Source organism: Haemaphysalis longicornis, unplaced genomic scaffold (assembly GCF_048455015.1).
Source record: "Haemaphysalis longicornis isolate Haplotype H1 unplaced genomic scaffold, Haemaphysalis longicornis Haplotype H1 scaffold_2, whole genome shotgun sequence".
NCBI lineage: Eukaryota > Metazoa > Arthropoda > Arachnida > Ixodida > Ixodidae > Haemaphysalis > Haemaphysalis longicornis.
The window spans coordinates 286,364,905-286,392,007 of NW_027526295.1; the positions used below are offsets into that span (position 1 = coordinate 286,364,905).

A 27,103-nucleotide genomic window follows, 5' to 3' on the forward strand; every position below is an offset into this window, starting at 1 on the left:
GTGTTGAAACAAAGCCCAACGGCGGGCTCAATCGTAACACCAGGAATAAAATGTCTGTGCCCCTGTTGGAGCTTATACACCATTTTACCTAAGCAGCCCGGAGTGAAGGAAAATACTCGCAAGCCAGTTCTTTCGACGGCCCGCGCGCCTTCCGCCTCCGGCGGACCCGCTCCGTAGTAGTGAAGATTTTGTCACCATCTGCTCAATTTTTGCGAAACTTTCAACTGACTTAGCCTATGTTACGATTCCTTTCAAGGCGCTGTCTTGGTTTTGCCCGCCCTGTGCGGTCGGGGGTTGTGGGAACAACCAGAGAACCGAAAAATCTTGGACAGCAGATGTATGCGAAATGGAGCGGCGAAATTACAGTGCGGTTCACGTTTATGCTACATGCATCACCGATCCGTGGACACCGATTTGAGACATCGATTTGAGACATCGTAAATGAACCGCAAAAACGTTGTACCGATAAGAAACCCTCGTGTCAGATTGATGCACTTGGATGGCAGCGACGAAGGAGGAGCAGGAAAAACTTTAATTATCCCATCCGTTGAGTGCAGTCACTCCGGACCAGGGAGGGGTGTCCTCAGTCCAGGACTCCCTGGCTGTAGCCGGCCTTCCGTGCGCTATTCACCAGCCGAAGCTGGGAGCAGGGGTCGGAGCTGGTTAGCGCCGCCGCCCACTGTGAAGGGGTAGGGTTGGGATTGGGAGGGAGGTCTGGGATGTTCGCACATGCCCACACTATGTGGTATAGTGTTCCTGCTGTGGGGCAGAAGATGCAGTGAGGGGAGTATTGGGTGGGGAATATTTTGTGCCAGAGCGTGTTGTGGGGGAAGATGTTAGTTTGGAGCTGGCGAAGTATAACACCTTCTTCTTTGGTGAGTTGCTTATGTGGGGGAGGAAACTGTTGGCGGGATAGTCGGTAGTGAGAGGGGATGTCGTTGTATGTTAGCACAGGGGTTGGGGCGTATAGTTAGTGGGGGTGGTTGGCAGAGGGTTGTGGCTGTCCGCAATGACCCGGTGTACTGCTTCTCGAGCCGCGGTACGTGCCGCTTCATTGGCGACTATTCCTGAATGACTTGGTGCCCAGATAATGCAGAGAGCAGGTAGGTGAGCCTTGTTTTCGAGAATATGGAGGGCTGCTGGGGAGAGAGAGCCTCGTAGGAAGTTGCGAGAAGCCAATTGAGAATCTGTCAGTATGGTAACGTAGTCGCTCTGTGTTGTGGTGGCTGCAATGGCTATTGCTGCTGTTGCGTACGGGTAGGCCGAACCGAGCTCCGTCGCCTCCGACATACGTGTGGTAGCGTGGTTTGAAGCGAGCGGCCAGCCTATGTTGCAGCCGTGAAGAAGTCCAGAAGCCGTAGACAAAACGTAACTGTTTACTTCCTAGCGAGAGATGGCCGAAGACCAGACAAGAGCAATTCCCCGACGGGCGATGTTATATTACAGGATTCGAACGGAGTGACAGCATTGATTCACTGCTCAAACAGGAATGAACTATAGCGCTTGGAGGTCTCTTATTTATACCCAAAGCCCTAACGGTCGAAACAAGCGTTCCCTCTTGATTGTGCACAAGCCACGAACGTCGCAGACACACACAACAATCTTTCCAGATTTCGTGAGCAGTCGGTAGTAGCGGCGCACGCTGAGTCCGAGAGAGGGGAGAGAGGCTAGGTCTCCGCTGCGGACGCGGGCCTTCTGCGTCCTTGGGGCAGGTCTCTACGTGTTGCGTCGGCACGCCACCGCAGTTTGATCGCGCCGATAGATAGGCGCCAGAGACCCAGGCTTGTCGGAGCTTGCTGCAAGCGTGAATCACCGACAAAGGGGGCCTGCTTGAAAGGCGCACGTAGTGGAGGTTTCGCCGCACAGCCGAGGAGTATTGAAACAAAGCCCAGCGGCGGGCTCATTCGTAACACTGCTTCCTCTGCAATGGGGGTGTCCGTGGTGAGGGCAGTGGCTGTGGCTACGGTCTGAAGGGTATTATTGACCACTGAAATCGCATAGGCGTTTTTGGTTACGTAGGGAGAGGCATCTGTGTACAGCACATCCTTTTGATTTTAGCAGCGGCGGAGAAAAATTCATTTTTCACACACATAGCTGTGACCAGGGCGACAAAGCGGGGCCTCTTAAAAGCTAGAAGTAAATAAAGTAACCCCTCGTTATAACGAAGTCAGCGGGATGGCGAAAAATTTCGTTGTAAGCGGTATTTTGATATAAGCGACCACTCGAGAAAAGCTAAAGCAATTGAGCTTTAGCTGCGTCGCAACTCCGACTAACCAAAGACAATGTATTCAGGGAAGCAAAACATTATTCCCGTGCGAAAAAGGCAGTGAGCCTTGGTGTTTCAAGTTCTTGGCGGGCGCGAGCAACCCCTGCTCCAATTCGACCAAGCATTGCATGAGGCTGTGGTCGCCACGAGGGTTTTGCGCCGGAAAGGTCCGCAAATGCCGTGGCTCGAGTCTGAGGTTGTGTTTGTTGAGCTAAAAAAACGATTAACCGCTCATTGTGGGCACACCGCACTATCATTAAAACTGGCCGGTTTTACTCTAGAGGCTTTGCATGATCACAGGGAAATTTTCCCTGAGGTCTGCAGCGTTGAAGTTCGCAAACCAACAGTTTTTTGACGCCCCGTTGTCGACGACGCTACTTATTCTACAGTTCGAGTGTCGGTGTTCGCGCACCGTCGCGTCCGCCTCATTGACCAATGTCTAGGAACAAAATTCAATTACCCTACCACGACGTTTGACCGTTTGCCTGAAGTTGGATGGCGCGAATCGAGCATAATAGGCTCGATGAAATCGCCGGGGAAACACCAGCTTGCGTTGACCCGCCATGTTGACAGCCTGACTCGCCGCTGGGTTGCCGCCGCTCGGTGACGCTTCTACTCGCCATTTCGCTCTAAGGGGGTCAAGCTGTTTGTGCGGTTCGATAAATGCGGCCTAAAATGCATGTATTTGGCTTGGGACCAGAAGAAATTTCGAATAAAGCGATATTTCGAGTAAACCGATATCGTTATAACGAGGGATTACTGTAACTTTATCCTGAATATCACATTACAATCATTTCTGTTTCCCTGTTCGGTCATTACAACCGGTTGATGATATAAACAATCGACGTTTCACCCATCCTAACGTTAAAAATTGCGGCAGTTTATTTACCATCCGGGGTGAACGCATTAAACTGCCAAACGATATGAAAAGATAACTTTCTCCACCGTGCAATACATGTCGATAGCAGGATAAGCAGGCAGCGCAATGTGGAAGCGCAGCACGAGATATGCGAGCGTTACATTTGGAAAATAGCTCAACCTGGACGCAACGAGGATAAAGGAAAAGTTTGTCATTCTTATGCGTTGTCACATAAACTAAGGTACTACTATGACAAAACAGCCATTGATGATTGCGCGAAGCATTCACGGTACAAGCGGAGGGCCCACAAAGATGGGGTCCAAGCGACAGTGCGCTTACACTGCGCGAAATGAGGCCAATCATAATATTAACTTTAGAATATATAGTAGTTTGACTGATTGTGCGGTCGTGTGGTTTTGTTTCCCGTCAGTTCATATTCGTCAGCAATCGTCATATGTACAGTTCAGTAGGATTGCGATGTCAACAGCGCATTAATCGTGTCGTCGGGAGTTCATCACGAGCGCGGGTCAGCGAGACCTACACGCATCGCTCGCTCAGCATTTGTCGTCTCCGTTTCGGTAGACATGCCTAATCGCGAACATGAGTAGCAAGGTGGCATCGAACATACGTATTTACTTCCCGATATCGATGTTTATGTCAGTCGGCACCATACCGGTGGCGTTTGCCTCACGGGACTGCGGTTGCTGCGGAGTGCCACCGATGCCACTACCGCTGCAGCTGCTGCTCGAAACCGCCGGGGTCACCACCGCCCACGCTAGGAGCGAATTAGGACCTAAAATCCACTGCTGTGTTCTTCCGCTGGTGATAAAGCAAAACAGAACACACATACAAGCACTACAACCGCTAACGTAGCACCAAATCGTTACGGTTCTTTGGGTAACGTACGAACACCGAACAGAGGCAGGGAAAGAACAGAGCCCTTTTAACAGCCGGCATGGCGGTTGAGGCGTTCGCTTCATAGACGGCGCTGGCATCTGGTAAGAAAAAGTTAAATGGTGGCGCCCACGTACAGAAAAGAAAAAGGTGTGTAGGTCGAATTAAACCCTTCCAAGGATTCCCCTTCTGGGGAGCAGCTCTCGCTCGCCGTTCTCAGCTGGCGCGGGCGCGCGTGCATAAGTGTCGCGCTATATCAACCAACAATAGGAGCCGATCAGCATCGTCGTCGCTCGCGTCCCGCCACGCTCTCATCGGGCAGTTCACCTTCTAGCGCGGCATGGGTAGGCTACGCGTGCTTCGCTTCGCGGAAGTGCGGGCACCCACTGCGTTCCCCATAATCGCGGAAGAATTATCTACAATAACGTATACCAAACATTCGCGTTCGGATAAAGCTCAGCAAAATAAAAGGGTTCCAGTTTGGTCGATCGATGCTTTTTTCTGTTGTCATTTCGGTCACTGCCTTTTGATTATGGCAAACGTGTTTTCGTTCTCGTTTCGCCGTCATTCCGTTTCGATTTTTTTCGTTTTCCCCGGTCGAGCTTCGCGAGCGCCCTCGTTTTTTGAGGGAAGGGGTTATTATTTTTGTTTTGTTCTAGTTGGAACAGTTTGAACAGAATAATATATTTTGTTTTAAATGCAGAGCATTTCTTTAACTCACGATGTCACCCGTTCTAGTTGTCCAGCGTAGTCCGCACCCCTCCCCCTACACTATATAAAAAAAATAATACTTACCGGCGCCTGGTTTCGATCCCACGACCCTGCGGGCGGAACGCAAGGTACATGGTGCTCTACCCACTGCGCCACAAAGCCGACACAGAATGGAGGGCTACGAACGCGCCTTATATCCTTGACTCATTCAAACTACGTCAAGAAGCTGCTGATACAACGCATTCACTACCTGTGGGCGGAACGCGAGGTACATGGTGCTCTTCCCACTGCGCCACAATAATCATACCCACCTGCTAATAAATGATGTCACGTGACCACGTAATTACGTCTCCTCATTTAATTACAATACAACAACCAACAGCAACAAGTGCAACAACATTAATTTAACGCAAACTACTTAACGTCGTGCGCCCCCGGAAATGCTCTGCATTTGATCGTGCCCCTCGCGAGGGGGATGTTTAGTTTCCTGCCGCAGCAAGAACCAGGCGGCCTCTTTGTCTTGTAAGCTCACTCCTGCCGTAGCCCCAAGGGGGGGCTGCAGTGTTTACGAATAAATAAATAAATAAATAAATAAATAAATAAATAAATAAATAAATTTGCGTTTGCTGTTATCTCGCCTCTCTCCGACGCAGTTTTAAAATTCGGCTGTTGCATTTTTTATTTGCTATCGTTAAGACTAATCTAACGTGTATTCTAAACTAGAAGAACCCTGCCACTTTCGGTTATTTACTTATATTTTGTCTCAAGGTGTGCCTCAGGATTCCTTTGCGCTGAAAAATGTAAACAACTACGAGCCATGGCAGCACTTCATTTGGAGAGAAGCAAGCAGATAGGCAGCCATTTTTGGCCGGGCAGCAAGTCATTGACCCAGGGACAGACAGACAGACAGACAGACAGACAGACAGACAGACAGACGGTTGGACGGACGGACGGATGGACGGATGGACGGACGGACGGACATGCGGAAAGACCAAAATTTTCGCGTTCAGGTATTATTTAAAAATCGTATGATGCCGAACGGTATTGAGATTCATGCCATTGTAGCACTGTACTACACATGTACACTGGGGTCCACTCTTAAAGGGAAGCGGCGAGCGCGTGTCCGCTGCACTCTGCGAAGCGCCGGCGCCGAGAAGTGGCGAGAATCGGAGACAGCCGGCACATGCGCACTGACCGCTCCAGGCGTGAGAAGCCGTTCTGTCGTCTGCTACGGCGCTCCGCCGCGCCGCTTTGCTTGCGATAGCTGAGGAATTTCGTATTCGCAAGATGGTCTGGCGAAGCACCGTACACAGCAGACGACAGAGCGGCTTCTCACGCCTGGAGCGGTCAGTGCGCATGTGCCGGCTGTCTCCGATTCTCGCTACTTCTCGGCGCCGGCGCTTCGCAGAGCGCAGCGGACACGCGCTCGCCGTTTCCCTTTAACACCGGACCCCACTATACTTCCAAGGCTCATGTAAAGGGTGCATTGCCGCAAGGGGACTCGTACTGCGGGGAAGCCTATCCTTGATCAAGAATGAGACGACTGAATTATGGCCGAGCATAAACACGTTAGCATGTAAAAGCATGCGTACGTGCGCGCGTGCGTGCCTGCCTGCCTGCGTGCGTGCGTGCGTGCGTGTGTGCGTGCACGTTCTTTACGTATTTATATTATCTGGTGATTATTTGATGTATCTCATGGTTTATAAACTTCAACTCAGCCATAGTTCACTGCGGTCGCACCAGTCAATTGATTACAATGCAATTTGTTTGCTTAGGCCTAATAAATTCCTGATATAAGTTCCTGAGTGAGACTGCAGAACACCTGCAAACAATGCGTGTGGAACTACAATAAAAAAGCACGGCCGTGGGGATAAAAATAAATATGGATAAGTCTAAAGTAATCAGGAATAAACATGCCAAAACCGTTCTCTTCAGCTTAGGAGACAAAACGCTAGAAGAAGCAAAAGTATATAACTACCTCGGAAAGGTGGTTAGTGCTGACCCCAGCCACGAAAGAGAAATCTGGCGCAGAATAGGTGTGGGTTGGGGAGCACTCGGCAAGCACTCCCAAATAATGAAAAGTAAGCCAAAACTGTCACTAAAAAAATCGACAACCAGGGCGGTTATGGCATATGCAGCTGAACCTCGGTGCCTTACTAAACAACTATTAAGCACGATACACATGGACGATTGGTGCATGTGAATCGCATGCGACTGATCGTTACGACTGTCGCCACGACTAGTCGTACGCGTGGATTTGAGACACATGACCCTATGCGTGCGTGCAATGCGTCGTCGGCGCCGCTCCGCCCACTGTTTTTGCGGGCGCCCCAAAGCTGGGCTGCTGGAGTTTGCGTTCTTGCGTCGCTCTCGCAGCCAGCCAGACTGCGGGTGACCATGGCTGAAGCGAAACCTGCTGCTCGTTCTTCGACTCACCCGATCAACTACGACGATCGCTGAGCTGAATTTGTAGATTCTGCTCGTCTTTCGCAAGAAATGGATAAAGCAGGCAATCGTGAAGCGTTTTCTGCCTTCGGAAACAGTCCGCGCACACGCCGGCTGCGCCTGCCAGCTCGGCAAACTCAGCGGCTCGAACCGGCGCAGACCACGGTAGAAACCGCTTGTTGCTGCTCTTCCAAATCAATCTGATCGCTAAAAAGAAGTTCCACATGCGAGAAAGTAGGTGTTAGTGTGGTGAAAAATTGTGCATGGGATTGTTATCGGGGCTTATTTTAAAAGCGGCGATAAGATATCTGCCGCTATGGTAAGCCTACTGTTGCGACCCCATGGGCCGACCCGAGCCGAGCTCCGTCGCCTCCGACATACGCGTGGTATCGTGGTGTGAAGAGCGGCCAGGCGCTGTTGCAGCGGTAAAGAAGTCCCGAAGCCGTAGGCTAACGTAGGTGAGCCGAAGCCAAAGAACAATGCCCCGACGGGCGAGGTTACAGAACAGGACTCGAGCAAAGTGACAGCATGGATTCACTGCTCAAACAGGAATGGATCATAGCGCTTGAGAGGCTCGTATTTATACCCAAAAGCGCAACGGTCAAAACCGCGTTGCCTCGAGCGCGGCCTGTAGGGGCGCCACTGAAATCCCCCTAGCGGCCCGTTTCGAATGCAGGCGTGGGAGTCCCCGGCCCGCTCCCCCCTGTCGCCGTTGCTTTTGGGGCTCGTTCAAGACAGCGATTTACCGTTTGTCCGCGTTCGAAATACCGAATAACGTGGAGCAGGCACTCTGTTTGCAAGCGTGGTATGTTCACGAGAGTATAAACGTTTATGACGCGATATTAGTGAGATCTATATGAGCGCCAGGCGTGTGTCACAGGCCGGCGTCCCGAAGCCAGCATTTGCATGCAGCTGATTGCAATTCCGCTGCCCTGAAATTTAGTGACTGTGTCTCCGTAAGCAGTCTTTCCTCCGATGGTCATGTTGCGGCCATACACACTATGATGTAAATCGACTTTGTGCACTTACAAAATCTAGCGAAGCACTCATACCTGACAGCACGCAAGTTACGCCTGCCAATATCACATATCAGATATTGATCAGTACCATGAACAAGCGAATGCGGCATAAATTTCACAAACATTGTACCAAAGAAGTACGATGGATAATGCAAAATTACACTCCGGAGTCAGCACACGACGACAAATTTATTGCTGGGTCGTCTTGTCCCGAGCGAGGTGAGCGCTCGCAAAGATTCATCTGTTACATTTATCCTCCACGAGAAGCGCGAAGATGGGTTTAAAGAGTAATCCGCGTCCGTGACCAAACTCTTCTTCGAAACACCGTCATATGAGTTATGACACAGGGAGACTGCAGAATCTAGCATAAACCGAAATCAGAGACCCTTATCAGATACGACACTCTTCCAACGAGCCCGTGTGTACGAGATTTCGGCGCGCGTTAAGGCTCTAGGTGGTCAAAATTAATCCGGAGCCCTCCACTACGGCGTGCCTCATCGTCTCCGTTGCGTCGGCGCGTTAAACCCTGCAATCAATCAATCAACTCTTCCAACGACACCTCGTATCGCTTGTGAACTGCCTACCCAGTATTCTTCAAAAAATGAGTCCGCCGAGTGATCAGCCGTTTTTCAAGGCGAAAAACAAACGAAAAGTGAACACGCAGCTTCTGTGTGTGATTACTAAAACGTTCATTCGTTGATTTCGCTCCGCATTTGTAAACAACGATAGTTGAGCGTCCTCCTCCTCATCCCCCCCCACCCCCCACCCGCCCATGTCTAGCGAAATATCAGTGCATTTCGCATCTAGTTGGTCTGGTGAATACTACCTTGCTCAAACAAACGTCTTTAGCATTTCAGAAGCTGCACTCGTTTTTTTTTTTATTCCCGTACTATTCTATTTATTCCTTACTTGCAGACCATTCATTTTCCCGTGGTTTCATTAACATATACCTTGGTTCTTACTATAAGGCATGAGTGGGCACATATCTGACTTAACATTTTCTTTTCCGTACTTAATATTTTCGCGTGGCTTATATTCCCATAAAAGGCACAAGTTTTTGTCAGCTATTGGGTTATCACATCCCCGAAATATATTTTTCTACGACGTACGTATTCGAAGCAAAGCCGCATTTGTTGTCCGCGCTGCAAAACGAACCAACCTTTTACAGTGCCAATATCAGGTCTAAACGAGGCGACAATAAATAAAATTCACTTGTGCTGACGTGTTCGAAGGTGACAGCGGTGATATGCTGCTGCCATGGCCGACGCCCGCAAGAGCGGCCAAGAAGCGCGCAGAACCGCCTCCCCGGGTAGCTCTTGTTGGCGTTAGAGCGCTCTACCAAGACGCAGCTGTTTTTTTTAAGTGCCCTAAACGTGCAGTTAGCTTACAGACGTCACCATAACAAGTTGTTTAGAGCGCGAAAAGGCAAAGAGAAGCGAAAGAAAACCAAAACACTGCATGACCACCTATCAGCCACGCAGCGCTAATCCCGCAAACGCCGCGGAGAAGCGGCGGCAGGCGGCGCAGCGATCGCGAATCTCGAGGCGCGTAGAAATCTGCGTAGCCTGTTTCGATGCTTCCGCGCAGGTATTGCCATCTCTCGGCCGGTCGGCGCACCGCGCGCCGCGGCGACCGGTCAGCGTAGGCTTGCATCGCCGCAGATATCTGATCGCCGCTTTTAAAATAAGCCCTGACAACAATCCCTAGCACAGTTTTTCACCACACTAACACCTACTTTCTCGCGTGTTGAACTCCATTTTAACGATCAGATTGATTCAGAAGAGCAGCGACAAGCGGTTGCTACCGTGGCCTGCGCCGGTTCGAGCCGCTGAGCACGGCCGCTGGGTGAGAGCGCACGCAAGGTGTGCCTTTCATCCAGCGGCCGTGCGCTGAGTGTGCGAGCTGGCAGGCGCGGCCGGCGTGTGCGCGGACTGTTTCGGAAGGCAGAAAACGCTTCACGGTTGCCTGCTTTATCCATTTCTTGCGAACAAACGCGCGGAATCTACAAATTCAGCTCAGCGATCGTCGTAGCTGACCATGGAGCTAAAACAGTGGGCGGAGCGACGCCGACGACGCATCGTATACGCGCATCGGGTCATGTGTCTCAAATTCACGCGTACGACAAGTCGTGGCGACAGTCGTAACGATCAGTCGCATGCGAATCGCGTGTACCGATCGTACATGTGTCCAGCGCTTTAAGCAAACTTAGGTCGGCTTAACGCGCCATGGAACGAATAATGTTAAAAATAACACTCATGGATAGGAAACGAGCTACGTGGATCAGAGAACAAACTAGAGTCGAAGATATCGTAGCTCAAACGTAACGCAAAAGAAATGGACTTGGGCTGGTCATGTAGTGAAGCGAACGGACAACCGTTGGACAATTAGGGTAACAGAGTGGATGCCAAGAGATGAGGGGGAGGCCAATAAAACGATGGAGGGATAAAATACGGACTTCAGGGGTAAACTAGGGACTCGAGCAGCGCAGGACAGCAGCGGATAGAGGTCAATAGGAGAGGCCTTCGTCCTGCAGTGGACCTTAGCAGGATGATGATGATGATGATGATGCTGATGATGATGATGATGATGCTGATGATGCTGATGCTGATGATGATGATGATGATGATGATGATGATGATGATGATGATGATGATGATGATGATGATGATGATGAGAATAAACAAGACTGTCCTTGTTGCTAACATTCTTCAAGGCCCTAATGTGTAAATGACCTTTTCATACGCACGCTGTTGATGTGACAGGCTTACTTCTTAACCCCGGAGCATGGGTCTCGCTTGGAGGCTAAGTACAAAGCCTCTCACGTATGCGAGTGTTCGCGCACGCCCACTCTCTCGAGGTCTAAAGCAATCAGTAGCCCCTACGCCGTAGCCTCGTTTTTCTATATCGCCGAACTTGCGTCTGAGACATACCTGTCAGTATACCACAAAAATACCACTACATAATATTGTTATGTCGGAGTAACTTAGGATATCATATCAAGCGACATCAATCCTTCTTGGCAGTTGATGATGAATAAACTTTTATCGAAGCGTCAAACGTTTTAGTGTTTGCCAACTGGAAAACCCCTCAGCTGGACGGGCTGGACTTGTTGGAAACTGCCGTCCGCCGTCATAGTAGCTGGAACTTGACCAGCCGAGCACGGTGGGCATGGTGGGGCATACTGGGTCTTATAACAGCGGGAATGACGGCCACGTCTTGTGAAGGATAGCGGTGCACCTGACCGGAGCGCTAACGCAAGGACGTGCCAACATAATCGCTAACGCCATAGAGTTCAAGAGCCAGGACGCTCAGGACCCCAGTCATGGCAATTAGTAGATATCGAAGCTCGCACCAGAGATACGGCCAGATAACACGTGCATAAATTTGTCTTCGCCTGTTATGTGCATATGCATGGAGGCATCTATGGACACACTTTTCCTGCCAAATGTGCACCAAATAACACACAAGCTCGCTGGGCAGGCCTATTTTTTGTAGAAAAGGAGGAGGAGGAAATACTTTTATTGAGGTTTCTGAACGGCCGAGAGGGCGGCCCAAAGGATTCGTGCCTTCTCTACTGGAGCCGATATGCAGTCCGCACCGCCTGTGCTGTGTCCAACAGCCGAAGATGGGTAGGTAGAGAGGGGCTGGACAGCAACATCTCCCATGGCTCTTATTCGGTAGTTGACGGGAAGAGAAGAGGGTGCTCCGGGCTAAAGTCGCACACCCCGATTATGTGGCGGAGTGTTCCTACTTTTGAGCAAAATTTACATTCAGCGTCGTAGCGATTCGGCGGCATTAAGGGAAGACGCGTAGGGCGTGAAAAGGAGACGAATTGTATGAGCCATAGGGTGGATTGCTGTTCCCTGGAAAGGTCAGGGTGGTGCGGGGGTAGGGTTTGTCTCTGAAGGCGATAATGGTGCAGGGTTATGTCCCTGAACGTGACAAGCGTGCGAATGTCCTCGTGCAGCTACATAGCTCTGGGGGTAAAAGCACAGGCTTGTTCAAGTGGATGGGCGTATTCGTTGCCCTCCAAGGAAGCGTGAGCGGGCGTCCATATGAGCTGAATAGAACCGGTTAGGAGTGGTTTTTTAACCTATGCACTGTAGCTCTGGACACCCACCCCGGCTGGCAATTCTGGTGGGCTTGTTGGGAATCGGTGACTGCCTTCCGAACCCCTGGTTGTGTGAGAGCCGCGGCCATGGCTGCCTCTTCTTCTGCCGCCATGTTATGGGTCTTGAGTGAGACACACGCAAAGATGCTTGTTCTGATGGTTGCCCCGAGGATGGCGTGCTGCTGCCCCCGATGTTGGGAGGCGTCTCTGTATGATCCCCGCCGAGGGTGCTGTTGAGCGCTTGAGCCCATGATTGTCGGCGACCCTCTTGGCATGAGGGGTCCATATTTCGAGGTAAAGGGAGCATCTTTAGTTCTTGTAGCCAAGAGGCCGGGAGTACATCACGCGGAGCCAATCTGCACCGTCTTTCCATGGCGGCCTGCATGCTTGTGCGAAGAAGTTCCTCGCGTACTTTTGGACACAGCTGACACGAACGTCAGCCCAGGGTTGTGGGAGGACGTGGCTGTCCACACATCTGGCTGGCCAAGCAGCCTTGCAAAATATCACATGGCGCCAACTTACGCTGTGGAGGTCGTTGGGCGACGCCGGGTGTGCTTTTGTGACTAGCTCTATGTCGGCACCATTTTAGAAAAACACGCGGCAGCGTTGGCCGAAATAGGCCTCTGCGGGTGTTTCGATGCTCTGTCGGTACGTAGCCTTGTGTGAGTTGGGACTCGCATGAAATGAAGAAGACACTTGGTTCGCCGTTAGGCGAAGCAAAAAAGACCAAGAACGTGCAAACAAGGCCCATACATTTACGACGCCCACTTCTTCCACACTGGACATCTATTTCCAAACAAGCGTGTGCGCACGAGAAGAAAGAAAAAATGAAGGCAGAGCACGTAGTCATCGTACCTTATGTTCGGTAAACAAAGCTGGCTGCGTCGCCGCTCGAATGCGTGCAGCTTTCAAACTGCCGCAACGGGAGGGGTCGTCTTTGCTTTTTCTTTTCATTTAGCGTTTGCTAGGGTCGCGTTTCCTGCTATTTTGCTCGCTCTTGTCATTTGAACGGCTCTGGCTACCGTCGCCAGAGCCACCGCCTTTTTTTGCCGTTACGTTACTCTGAGAGTATAGCCACGCCCTTTGCAGAACCCCATGTACAAGCTCTGCAGCTTGTACGAGGGGTTTCAGGCTCACGCTGTTTCAAGGCCAGTGTCGATTGACACGGTTCATATCTAGGTGACTCTATTAACGCCTTTTTTATGCGAAAGCAGAGGCTAACTCAGCAGGTGGAAACTACCGCATCGTGGCGAAGGAATAACCCGCAGATCGGCCGCCGGCTCGGAGAATTCAAAAAGAAAAAAGAGAACAGGCGAAAGAAATTTCGAGGGAGTGCATACTTGTCGGCACTTGTGGCGCTCTAGGTGACAAAAAAGTTCCACATGCGCAGAAGGAGCTCAGCGGTCTCCCAGTGTTCGCCGCGAGGGTAGGACTCTTGAGGCAGGGAGACCTGGACCTCTGCAGTGGATGCTACCTATGCGCGCTCCTCCCCGTTAACGTGGCAAATCAGACCCCGCCAAATTTCCCACTGGCACGAAGACTGGCGTGCTCACGCAAGAACTGTAGCCTGCACGCATGCCGGACGACATTTCACTAGGGGACATTTCATGGACGACATTTCACTAGAACTACGCTGGCGCAACGTTTCCTGGTGGTATACTGCGCAGCTCTCGTACGAACGTCCTTTCTGACTCAAAGAACTGGAAGCGGAAAGGGACCATTTTCAATGCGTTCTATAATTATTTATCATTCGTTGAAGTACAGTTAAACCTGGATTTAACGAAGATGGCAAAAGCTGATGGTAATTTTTTGTTACATAGAGGTTTCCGTTTCACGCAGGTTCCAATTTAAAGGCCAACTGCGCTCAGAATTTTAATCTTTTGAAGACGTCATTCTAAAAATAATACAAAATATGGCGGCCGAAATACGCGTAGTCACGGCGCAAACGACCGTCGAAAATCGGATATTTTGAAACCGCAATTGAGAATAGCTTGGCCATTGCGGCCTGGCAGAAGTGACGTTCCAGCTGGCCCAGCCGGCGAGCGAGAGGCCGCACAGGGCCAGCCAGCCGGCTGGAGAAAACCTGCGCTCAATGCTTCGTCCTCGCCGCAGCCGTAGGGGAAGCGCGGCCAGCGGAGCTCGACCGGTTCTCCTTGCTGGCTGTAGGAAAGAGCGCAGGACTTCCGCTTCATGGCTGTTTTTGCGATGCGCCGGCAGGTGCAGCATCCCCTGCGTCATAGCCATATTAAACGTTTCTAGCTAATTAACAACGCAGTTCACGGGGCTACCAATCATGTCCCAGTTGGTTTGGTGGTACGCACTGTACGTTCAAAGTAAATTTGGCCGAGGGAAATTTGAGTGCAGTTGGCCTTTAAGGCTCACGTGAACGAAGCAGTAACGAAAACCAAAATGCCAGCTAGACATTAGTGATGGTGAACTGACCCTTCAAGGATTTATTTCACAATGAAAAACTGTGTGAGTGGCGCCTCTGCTTTCGCACGAACTTAGGCACTAAACGGCGATCCACAGAGGGAAGTGAAGTTACCCCCATATTCACAATCGTAGCTCAAGTACCACCTTCGCCGTATGCTGAAAGTGCGCCTTTTCGCAAACTTCACGCTCTTTTGTGCACTGGAAATTGTCGAGGGCGTGCTAGCTGGCATACTGTACCGGAGAGGAGAGTGGAGAGGAGAACAAACATTTATTGAGCGTAAGTGCTGATGACAGGGCACTCGCCCGGTGGAGGGCATCCTTATTCCGGGATACCCAGGCTGCGACTTGCCGTCCAGGCCCTCTTGACCAGTTAGTTCTTGCTGTTGTCCAAAGTCCCAATCGACCAGACGAGCCATCCACTGCTCAAAAGTTTGGAAGGGGATTGGGGGTAGGTTTGGAGTTTGTTGGCACTGCCATACTCCCATGGTACAGGGTGCCGGGCGTCGGACAGAAATTCCAAAGGGAGGGACCGGCATTCAAAATTGCGAGCTTCTCATGAAAAGACAGAACTTATCGTTTTCTGGCAGCAGAACTCATCGCTGAAGAACCGATACCACAGTTAGCAGTGGAGACGCGCGACCACACGCCGACAGGCAGGCCTAGCACCTGAAAACTCGTCTCGAACCGACACCGCACTCACACGTGAGAATGCACGGTAGTTTGCGGTGCGCGCGAAGAAAAAAGGGAAGTGTAGTTGCCCTTGCTACCTGCTGCGGTGGCATGCTACCAATAAAAACCAGAAGTGGTTGCTACCTTAACCACCGGATGGCACTAGCCGCTGCGTTCATAAGCATCATCTTGACAAAGTTGGTTTTTAGACAATTAGATGTTCTCATAGATGCTGGCTTCATACAGTAGTGCTAGTATTCGCTAAATAAGCGTATTTCTCCGGGCGATTTTTCACTAAAAGCGATAAAAACAATCATTTATCAGCCTAGCGGCTTCGTTACGTCAAGGTTAACCACCGCACTGCAGCTTCGTTAAATAGAGGTTGCAAACACAAGGGTATCAATGAGTTGGCAGTGGGGGATAGAAAGACCGTTCTTATCCAGGAATTCGTTACATAGAGGGTTGTTACATCCAGGTTTAACTGTATTTAAGGTGCTGTTCATTGGTGGCTAGGCCAGTAAGCATCGATCAAGGCCATAAAAAGAAGCGTAGCAACGTGGCGACAGTACTTTGTTAATATCCTTTTACTTCATTTCTTCTAAGCGAAATGGAGGTAGGCCAAAGAGAGAGTCGCCAATTTTGTTTTCGCTGACACAACAGCACTGGCCTTTCTGAAGAGTGGTTTTGATTTGGCGACAACGACTGAAGTGTCTGTCCGTATCTCTGCCTTCTGTCTCCTCTAGACTTCCCCCTGACGAGCGGAGAGACAGTGGGCGTGACAGCATCGCTGTTAGTGTGCATATCAGCAGCGTTGGGAGTCGCCGCACTAGTCAGGTAAGAACTGCAGTGCACACTGCAGCCACAAGCACGGGGCGAGGGGCATTTAATCTGTCCCTCTAAACTGAACTCTGCCAGTGCACGCTTGTAAACTACACGGCACTTCTATCTTCCCTGTGTACCTCGCCTCGGTTTATTCATGACCTTTCATGTCCCGTATACTGAAGAGGGAGAGAAAAAGGGTCAACGCTTTTTCAAAAGACGTGTCGTGGCCTAACAGGCTGAGAACTCTTCAATTTTTTCCTGCAGTAGAAAGCCTTTAAATTGGCCAGTCAAAATGGGGCAATCCACATGCTCGATTGGTCCATTTTGACAGCAGAGGCACTCACGTCAGCAGTGAATACGGTTAACCATAGACATGTAACATATAACAATAAACTTTACATGAACCCATAACACATCAACTCATAAGGCATGACATAAACGCATGACCTCGGGATTACGGGCTAGACGAAGCATCGGCTGCGTAACAGGGGGTGAGGGGGGATGCCATGGCCTCTAGATCAAGCGCACCCAATGTGCGGCCTGCTACGTGACGCTAAAACGGCGTCCGGTGTCTAGTTCACTCGGTGGCCGACGCAGCGCTACCGTTCGGGGAAAGCTAGCTTCGGAGAAGCGCTCTCACGACAGCGACGATATGCCATTATGCTTCGCTATGTTTGAAAGAAACGAATGCGATTGGAATTTCTATGTAGTTTGGGAGCTGCGATTTATCGTGCAAATGCCTTGAGATTGGCTCAGCCTCACTTCTGCCTGCCATCGTGCGGCGGAACGCCCGCTGTTACGAATCGGCCAGCGCCGCAGTACTTCCCCGCATCACTCCTCGGCTGTGCCAGGCGAGTCTCGCAATCATCACGCTGTTCAGTGTGAACAGCTTGCGTGTGGGGAAGTCGAGGCTTTCAGCGCCAAGAAGGAGGAGGAGGAATGCCTTTAATGATGAGGAGAAGTCAGCCTGGCAGCGAGCTTGGCTTGCTACTCCACATGAATATGAGAGGTGCAAAAGTGAAAAAGGAAGCGATGACACAAAAACTCATACAAACACTACAAACACAAATAAGCACACACGAACTGACCGACGCAGGTTCGCGCACACAGCACACGCACAGTGATATACTTAAGGCAAACGTTCACAGGATTTTGTTCAGGCCGGAGTCGCGGAGAAATGACACCAAGGCCCGTCTACTCCGTGTTGCCGCTGCAGTTGACTGCCATGGGCCAATGGCGTCGCAAAGTTTCAGTGGTGCATCAGCACGCAGTCCCAAGGTCGTCTTCAAGGTTAGCCGCGGGGTGTGGTAACGGGGACACACACACAGTACATGTTCTATGTCCTCACGAACACTGCATACGTGACAGTGAGGGGAGGCAACTCGGCGCATCTTGTACAGGTAGTGGCGGGTAGAAGCGACGTTGAGGCGGATGCGCTGAACAACTGCTTCGTCGCGCTTTCCCAGGCCACACGGCATTCGGAAGCTGCAGGCGGGATCAATTGTGTACAACGGCTGATAATTGTTTGATCCATCCGTCCATATTTATAATTGTGACTGCCGCGCCACGGAGTACGCAAGTGTCGCGGCGTCACGTCGAGAGAAAGGAATCTGTATGATGACCTGAGATTGGGTGTGGGCCGCGCAAGCTGTTTCGTTGGCCACCACATTCCCATTCACCCCACAATGTCCAGGTATAGCCATTGTAACACTACCTCGTGAAGCGAGCTGGCAACCTGTGTATGCAGGGTGTGTATTTCGTGGGCCAGTTGTTCGCGCGGAAACGATGCCAGTTGTTGAAGCACCGCCCGTGAATCTGTGAAAATCGCCCACACAGAAGGTTCTCGCCCAATAATGTATTGGAAAGCGGAGCGCAAGGCAGCAAGTTCTGAGGTTGTCGATGTTGTTTTGTGGCTTAACCTTGCCGCAACTGTAGTCCGCGTCGATGGAACCCAGATTCCAATCGCAGATGAGGTGACCGTTACCGATGCATCGGTGTAGATATGCTTGTGGTTACGGTAGCACTTCCACATGTGCTCTAGAGTGAAGTACTTTAGAGCTGGAATTGGCAACCATGACTTATTGCTGATGCAATAAGTCAGGTGACAATTCGCCAGGGGAGTACATCCAGGGCGGGAGATGAAGCGGTGCGGGGTACTTCTGGCACAAGGGTGGCAAAGTGTCTTGCACCTCTAAGGCGGAGCTAGAGCTCAGCGGGTGTCCATGGGCCCTAGTCGCCAGCCGCAAATGTAGGCGAAGTTGCTCGTCTTTGATGAGTACACTGGGTAAGAAGTGCCTTGACTCTCGTATGGTCCCGAGCGTAGAAGTTGTCCTCGGAAGGCCAAGACAAAACCGCAGAGCTCGGGCCTGCATACTTTCTAACAGCCTTGTGTTGGCCTTGGAAAGAGGACCGAGTCCTGGGAGGCTGAATCGGAGCAGTACTTCGCAGAGTGCTGTGTAGAGACGTAGTAGGGGCCCAATAGAACATCCTCCTGAGCGGCTACTCAGCATGCGTAACACCTGAGCAAAGGAGCCCAGCTTCTCCTTCAGGAAACGAACGCGAGGGGACCACGTCAGCGACCCGTCAAGAGTTACGCCCAGGAATCGGTGTGAGTCCACAAAGGGTATGGGGACCCCTGCCGCTGAAAGATGATAGCGGGAGACATCAAGCCTGGTGAAGGCTATTGCCGCACATTTCCTAGCCGAGATTTCGAGGCCACGTCTTGTCAAAAAGTCCGCTATAGAATTGATGGCTTTTTGAAGGCGAGATTGTAAAACTCGCCTGTTGCGGCCAGAGCTCCAGATGCAGATATCGTCAGCATAGAGCGATATTTCAACAGTGTGAGGCACGCACTTCTCAATTCCAACGAGGCTGATATTAAATAGGGTTGGGCTTAAAATGCCGCCCCGTGGCACACCTCGCGTGACATTGTGAGAGGCTGTTTCACCGTCCTTCGTGGACATAAAGACGGATCTGTCAGACAGATAATCAGATATCCACGCATACACGCGACCTCCGATGCCGACCGCAATGAATTGCTTACAAGGAGCCCGAATCTGTTACCAAGTTACAACTTCAACAGCACGAGCTTGCACTAGAGTTCCTTAGCTGTGCTATGTTCGCATCCCCCGGTTTCAAACGCTTTTCATGTAGCACCGTCTTGCATTGTGTATTAAATCTCTGGAAACGTCACTGGCAGTACGAGCTTTAAGCTCAAGGGTGATGCATATTTAGATTCTAATAAGTAAGAAAACACTTGCAAGTCCAATTGCCGACGTGCAACATTGCCATGCAACATTTCCAAGCCGATTTGTGTAAGTCTGTTCTTGGAACCGAAGCAACAAAAACAAAAGATTGAACCAGGAGCGTGATCCGGGTCTTTATTTGACTACAACAACCACAACAACAAAAAAAAACGTATATACAGGATTAGATTCTTTTTTGAGAAAATAATGCATGCTTTCCAAAGCACACACTCGTGCAGTATTTCTGAAGAGTTGGAGGGCTCTTTCTTGTTGAAATTAGCCACTTGGTTGCTATAAAACAGCCAGATTTGTCCATTTTTTCAGTTGCCAAAATCTGCACCAAAACTTGAGTTTACTTGTGGTTTTTATACGACTGAATTGAGTATTTTATTTCGTCGCGTTCCAGTTTGTTTAATTGACGAGAAATTGCTTTTTTTATTCGGGCCTCTGTTTCTTTGTTTCTTCTATAATGTGCACGATGTCTACGGTGGTTTGGCATCAGTTGAAAAGCTACTTTTTGCGCACGCCTCTTCGGGGAACTCGGGAACGAGCGTTTCTACGGAACCACTGTGCGAGGGAAAATTCGCTGGGGCTAACTCTTATATTCTCTACTATTCTCCTATCAACATCACAGTTACTTCTACGACGCTTTCTATGCTTTGCGTTGTCCTTCTGCATGTACTCTGGGTACCTCGGAAAGACGGTCAGCACGGCAGTCAGTGCTTGGATTCCCACTTTTGCGTTTTTCCGGTAGGCACTTTCTGTGAAATGTGGGGAGCATACCAGCGACTTATCACTTGGTTCACATTTACTTTCTTTCCTCGTTGGTCCTTCGCGAAAAATATTCCTCTGCCAGGCCCAACGACGTTCCCAGTTGCAGGGAAAGTCGTGGTACCGCACGCGCGGGTCTTTTTTTAACGTACGAGTTGTAGAGGGGCACACAGCAGTTGCGCGACATATCGTCGCGTGCGCGAGACTTACTACCACAAAAACGCACACAGGAAAAGGCCTCAGTAACAACGACAATCACATTTCATACCCGCAGGGCCGCCGCACCGCGAGCGTTTGAGATGCCACGCACCTTCCGTGCACTTGTTCCGGACAGCTGCGCGACCGACTTTCCGGCATTTCCGGTTCGTCCCCGAACGGTGGCGCCCTCACCGAAAATAAAGGCCGCAACTGTCAACTCCGCCGAGATGCGCTCGCCCATTGACAGCGGCTCGAGTCGGCAGGTCTACGGGCGTTTGATCTAGTGGCCGTGATGGTGCGCTCGGGTGCCGACAGAAGAGAAGTGTGCTTGTCTTGTATCGCTATAAAGCATGGCGAAATAGACCCGCCGGCGCCTGAGGAGGCAGAGATGTGGAATCTTGAAACCAGCCTAGTTCAAAATGAGCGAACAGAAGCGAACTTTGTGGGGGCCCTTGTTTCCCTACGCCTCGCCTGCACATGTTTCCGCGAGCTGGGAGCCGCCATTTTGGGTAGCCGGCGCGTCACGTAGGTCGTGTCCTCTTCATGACCCCGCGCGACGCGCCGCACCGGCTCGCCGCGTACGTGTGCGCGAGGGCGCGAGGGAAGGAGGACCAGTTTGTCACCTTCCTTTGCGCCACCCTCTCCCCGACCTGGGGATGATCTCCTTTCCCCTCCGAGCTGACCTGCGGGACGAACGAGCGCTCCGCCGGGGAGTCGACTGGGCGATTTGGTCGGAGTCGGTTGGCTCGGCTGTGCCTACGCCGAATGCCCCGATGACGGTGAACCCGGTTGGCTCCGCGGACTCTGCCGAGAGATTCTGCCCTGATCGGTCGCCTCGGGATGCCTCCCCTGCTCCCGCGGCCGTGATGACGGATATCGAGGTCTGAGCCCAGCGGCTTGAGCGAGCGACAGGAGCCACTGTCTCCCCGCGAGCGATAGTCGTGTTGTCTGGTGTATGCACTGTATCTGCCAGGCAATAAAGCCTCATTTTGGATTGCGGGAGCCTGTCTACCGCATGTGAGTACTCGAACCCGTGCGTGAGTCTTCGGATTCCGCAGGGCTAGTGTACGGCGCGTAGCGTTCTCTAGCAAAGATAGCCGGGGTCCTCTGCTATCCCGTACGTTAGCCCACAACTTTTACACGTAAATGAATAAACTGGCTTATGACCCAGTCACCAGCAACGTTGAGGCGTACGACATCAGGCAGTGCCAACTTCAGGCTATTTTGGTTGTTGTGTTGTTTACATTCACAAATGGATGGGAACATTTTCAGCTGACATTTTAACGGTATTTCTAACGCACCTTTTTATCCTATAGCAAGCTCTTCAGAAGGAAAATACCATTCAGGTGTGTTAGATATAAGGTACGTGTTAGGTAGGTTAGGCGTGTCCGCGCAACGAAATGTATCATGCTTAGCGTCCCTCCTCTGAAGGTGAAATTCGTGTTGGTGGTCGTGTTCGAGGTTAGTATTCCCTGCTATTTTCCGCCACGCACTGTCCTTGCATTTGCCGCAGTTCAGCGTCTCACTTCCTCGCAGACGCAAGCTGGCCGTCAAGAAAATGCGCCGAAGGATCCTGCTGTCACAGCACGACATCAGCCTGTCGGCTCCGGTGAAGAAAGTAAGCCACGCCTTCTCATCTTTTACACCTCGTGCACTGCACCACTATTGCACAGAAAGGAAGCCTTCTTATACCCTCCGCGACGGTCTTTTTGTGGCGGATTAGGGACAGGTTATAAAGCATGTGTTTCCGACAGCTTTGAGATCGGTTTCCTTCAATACACAATATAAATGTACGTAATGTACACAGCATAATTTAGTCAGTGTTCATTAGAGCTTTATGTTCCGAGAAGTGATGTGTCATGTAAAAAATTGGCTCCAATCCACACTGTGAAGGTGGTTGGAGAGCAAAGCCTTAACAACACCCACAACAATAGCCCATGCGACGCCACTTGAATTCACACACGTGGATCTACAAATAGTGAAACGAGAGATTCTGCCAGCGGTTACATGTAATTCGCGGGGGCGGCGCCCCGAAAGCAGCAGCGTCGGCCACGGCCGGGATTGAGTGGTGGACGCCGCCACTCCATCCCGATGTGCTAGCTCGGGGCTACACCACCGCGCGACACAAGCCAACACCGAAACGATTCGGTATGTGAGCTTAGTGATATACATTTATACCGATTTATACTAGTTAGTTTAGTAAGTTTGAAAATTGCGAGAAAGCTGAGGGAACGTTTATAATCGCTATTTATCGGGAGAAGTTGCTTCTTCCGCCTTTTGTAATACCTCCTATAACATAACCGAATTGGTATTCATCAATTTAGAAACAGAGCCAAATTCGGGGCAAGCAGTGCGCAAAAGGTAGCGTTTCTCTAGCGCCCAGATGTCTGTAAGTGGTCTCTAAATTTTTTTCCCCACTTTGCAAGCCAGTTCTTAACGTATCTTTGCCGTACGACCTCTTAATTCCGTCGTGTCCGGGTTACCCAGGAGGTGCAGTGGAACAAGTTAATCAAGCCGTGCGAAGGAAGCGCGCAATGGACGCGAAGCTGCGCCAAAAAAGCTCCAAAACAACCGTCGCTAAAGCAGACGAGAAAGCCGTACCGCCGACGCGCTCGCCGGCGATGGGGCACCTCCGCGCGGGGAACGCTGGGTAAATTCGCCGCACCATCTACAGTGTGCTCCGTGAGTGAAACCCTCTGCCCCCCCCCCCTCCCCCACCCCCCGCCCCTTTCCGCCGCCGTCTCCGCCGCGTTGGGAGTTTCTTGTCCCGCACGCCCCGGAAAAACCGTTGGCTGGTAGCGGTAGGAAGCTTTGCTTTAAAAAACTCCCACCTCCCCTCGCGGGAACCCCTGTGGAGATGCGACGCATAGGCGGAGCGGCGAAGGGACCGCGTTTTATAGCGCGCATAGCGTTGAGGGGACTCCGTAAGCCGGTCCCAGTCGATGACGACGTTGGCGTACTTGTAAAGCGGCGTGGTCTCTAGGTGCTTGAGCCAAGCGTGGATGTTGCTTCGCCGGAGATATGCACCGGTTATATGCGCAGCGCGCCCGAAGGAGAGGAAACCGCGGAAGAGAGAGTACTGCACATGCGCCGGCCCCAGCGCGTCTGCCGCGGCTATGACGCAACGTGCCGCGGCTATGACGCAACACAATCCAACACAATCCACTTTAATCCAATCCAATCCAAATCCAAGCCAAGCCAAGCCAATCGAATCGAATCCAATCCAATGCCCCTCGCGAGAGAGTGTTCGCTATCGGAGAGGAGAGGGGGTGAGCGGCGGAGAGCGCAGCTGGCGCGGCGAGGAGAATGGGGGAGGGGCGGACAACGCCGACAACGACGACAACGACGACGACGCCGGAGGGACAAGGCGAGTGAATCAGATGCTCTGCATCTAAAATGCAACGAAACAAGAAGGATGGATGCCAGGCCCGTCGGTCGGCGGATTTCTGACAATCCGTCACCAAATCCCTCTCCATGGCAACCATGAGGCCCGACACGCGAAATTTGCTCAGGTTTTGGAAGCCCGCAACACGCGTTCCTGGCGCACCCTTGGCGAACCATGCCGACCGTGGCGTGCTGAGCTTTGCGGCGGCCTTCCGACCATGCCATGTAGTCACGTCTGCTCTCCTTAGCAGCGGCTGTCTTCCCGCTGCTTTCGTTGCCCGCCAGTCTCGGCGTACAATCGCCGCCATTCCATTTCCCTTGTCTTTTGCCGCCTTGCATGGCCTGAAGACTCGATTCTACAACGCGTACAAGGGTTGCATTTTCGAGAGGCCGCGCCCCCTTTCCGGACGAAGCCGGCTGCTGCAGTTTCGGGGGCCGGGCCGCGCTTCCAGCGGCATCTCCTTGCGACGTAGCTCTCATTTTAGAACGCAGCTCTCTCCATGTCTCTATTTACTGTATCGTTCTGTGCTCCCCTGTCGCCAGCTCTGCAACAGAGCGATGCGATCGACGCAGAAATATTGCCCACTTGCCCCGTATATACTGCTCACGTGATGAGAAATCTGGAGAAATTCAGATAATTGTTTACTAATCCGTAGCATACGCACGCCGCTTGAATGACTGTGAGTTATATACAGCCTGATTTGGCTATGAGTAGGCATAGGTAAGGATATTTTATTGTTTTTAAGTTTTATTTTTTCCCCTCCCGAGATCTATTTTACTCCGTTGTAGCGATTAAGTGCACTTACTTGGCAAATTATGCATGGTTTTTTTCAGCCGATGTAAGGAGTAGTGCAAGGGTTCGTCCTTTTCACTGCGAAGCAGTAAATGTCGACTCCTCCCCCGAGTTTTCATTCCGGTAAAGCCGCTTTACACGGTGCGGCTCCGGGGCTCCTCGTCGCCACCGCCGGCGCAACCCCTCTTTTACAACTGTTATTCCCCTCGCCACCACCGATGCCTCTTTCACAAGTTGCGCAATCGGCTGACAACGGCGGTGACGCCGTTTTCAGGTGATTGCGGAGAATCAACAGAGCGCGAATGGGCGTAAAAACGACCGACAGTCGCCGCCACCGATTACAGCAGCCGCCGTTGCCGCCTCAAATTCTACCTCAATGAGTGGCTGCGAATCCCTTTCGGTTGAAGAGCAACTTATCTGGTTGGAACGCCGGGTTGAACCCATAATTCTTATTCACATTTAAATGATTTCCGAGGGACATTTTCGCCGGTGTATTTCACGCCTAAGTATGCGGCCATCACCGGTTGCCAGCTTATGCGTGCGCGCGTTGGGTGGAATGAAGGGGGCGGGCGGGCACCGCTGGTTTCGCGCCGCGCCCGATGACCTGCCTGCTGTGCTGGTGGGGCATTTAAACGTGGAGACTTATGACTCAGTGCGCCCTGTCATCTGTGCTCCGTAATCCAGCGGTTTGGGTCTGGGTTGGTTGTTTACACATGCAGTAAGATGCCTATGATGGAGCAGGGAAGCGGACAGCCACATTTTTGTCCACTAGAATAAAGCTCGAGGCCTTCCATGTTCTAATTCGCTATAGGACGGATGCTTTTCGTTCGCTTGGAGAAGAAGAGCGGGAATTGAAGAAGCGGCGGCCCGAACAGAAGAGCGAATCGGCGCGATAACAACTGAAAGTCGCTGCTCTTGCCGGTGCCCGCCGCCGATACCGCCTGAAGTTCCAGCTCGTCGAGTAGCTGCGAGTCCCTTCCAGATAAACAGTAACTTTCCCGCTTGGAACGCCGACGTGAGCTAATATTACAGCTTAAATGGCTTTCACAGCGACATCTTCGACGATGTGTTTCACGCAGACATAATCGGTTGCCCGTTTATGCGCGCAAGAGTTGGGAGTGAAGGGAGGGGAGGGCACGCGCAACTAGAGGTTTATGCCCTTACTGAGAAGATGTCCGTTCTTCTGGCGGGAGGTTTAAACGCGGACCTCAAAGAGCCCAATGCGACCTCACCGGTGTCCTCCGTGGTTGAGCGGATTGGGTTGGCATGTTACACAAGCACTAAGATGCCTACGGCGCGGGTGGGAAACAGACAGCTCCATGTTTGTCCGCTAGAGTAAAGCTTCGGGCCTTCCAAGTTTCATTGAGCTATATGGCCAGGAAGTGTGCTCAATCGCAAATTACAAACCAACGGGTTTTGTTTCGTGCACAGGTCATCCTTCTTCAGAGTGGAACGGCACTTATTTTTTATCGGTGTTTTGGTTGCTGTTTTCCACATTTCTTAGTTCGGCCTTCGTTTTGTTCAGGAGGTGTTTAAGATGCATATTTCTTACGGCGTCAGTTCGCTTTGGTAACATTTTTATTTTTTCTACTTTTCGTATTCTCTGGTTTTTAAAAATTCCGTTCGGCCCATGATCTCCATTTACGCTATCATAACAATTCAAATCTGTTACTAAATGTGCAGGCTGTTACACAAGCCTTGCTATGGGGGCACTCGGCAAAGACTGCTACGCGTTAAAAGGAGCTTTGAAAACCGCGCTCCGGTTGGCTCTAGATAGCCGGCAACGCCCGATGCGGGCCACGACGTTGTTAAATATGCAACTTTGATGTTCGCTTTTCGAGACCTTCACACCGCAAAAGATCTACTGGGGTCGTCAGGTGCGCTCATGGTCAGTGTCTTTTTACAAAATCTGGGGACACCAACGACACCGCATTAATGTCCAGTTGAAAGCGAGGTGCTCGTATAAGCTCCGGGCGAATACCATAACATCGTCGAGGTAGACGAGGCCTAGCACAGTCTCTGAGTGCTCCCTCGAAATTTGCGCTGAAATGTCTCGCATTTCGTTGGAGGGGTCTTTTAATAAATGAGCGCGGTTAACTTTTAGAGTTCCCTTGTTATAGCACGCTGTCTGTGGACCGCAGTCGTTGAGAATTCGTATGTGCCACTGGGTGAGGCAAGCGCGCAGATGCAGCCCGCGCTTCCCATGGGGCTGCAGAGTGCGCGCGTTGCCCTTTTCTCGCGTTCTGTTAACGCGGTGCGCGCTCCATGGAACTCCTTGCAGCGAGGTTCAGGAGCCCGATGCCGACCGCGGCTATTTCGCTCGCTGGGCCATTTAACGCCGCCGCATTAAAACCCCGCCCGATGACGACCTTCGAGATGGACGAGTGGGAAATAGAACATCGATCTCGGCACATCTGTTCTCGGCCAGGCAGCGGGAGAGGCCGCGGTTCACGCTCGCTCGCTCCCCTCCTTGGCGGTTTGCG

General features: G+C 51.5%; 2 protein-coding genes across 2 annotated transcripts in view; one reads left to right on the forward strand and one right to left on the reverse strand.

Moving 5' to 3' along the window:
• The window catches only part of C12.1 (spliceosome-associated protein CWC15), a 385,811-nt gene that overhangs the window by 199,935 nt on the left and 158,773 nt on the right, over positions 1 to 27,103 (reverse strand). The window lies entirely within an intron of this gene.
• Positions 1 to 27,103, forward strand: part of LOC144170808 (retinal guanylyl cyclase 1) — a 220,827-nt gene that overhangs the window by 131,974 nt on the left and 61,750 nt on the right. The window contains exons 5-6 of the mRNA XM_077700820.1: positions 16,151 to 16,241; positions 21,980 to 22,061. Of these exons, the coding sequence (XP_077556946.1) occupies positions 16,151 to 16,241; positions 21,980 to 22,061 (173 nt within the window). The remainder of the gene's footprint in view (positions 1 to 16,150; positions 16,242 to 21,979; positions 22,062 to 27,103) is intronic.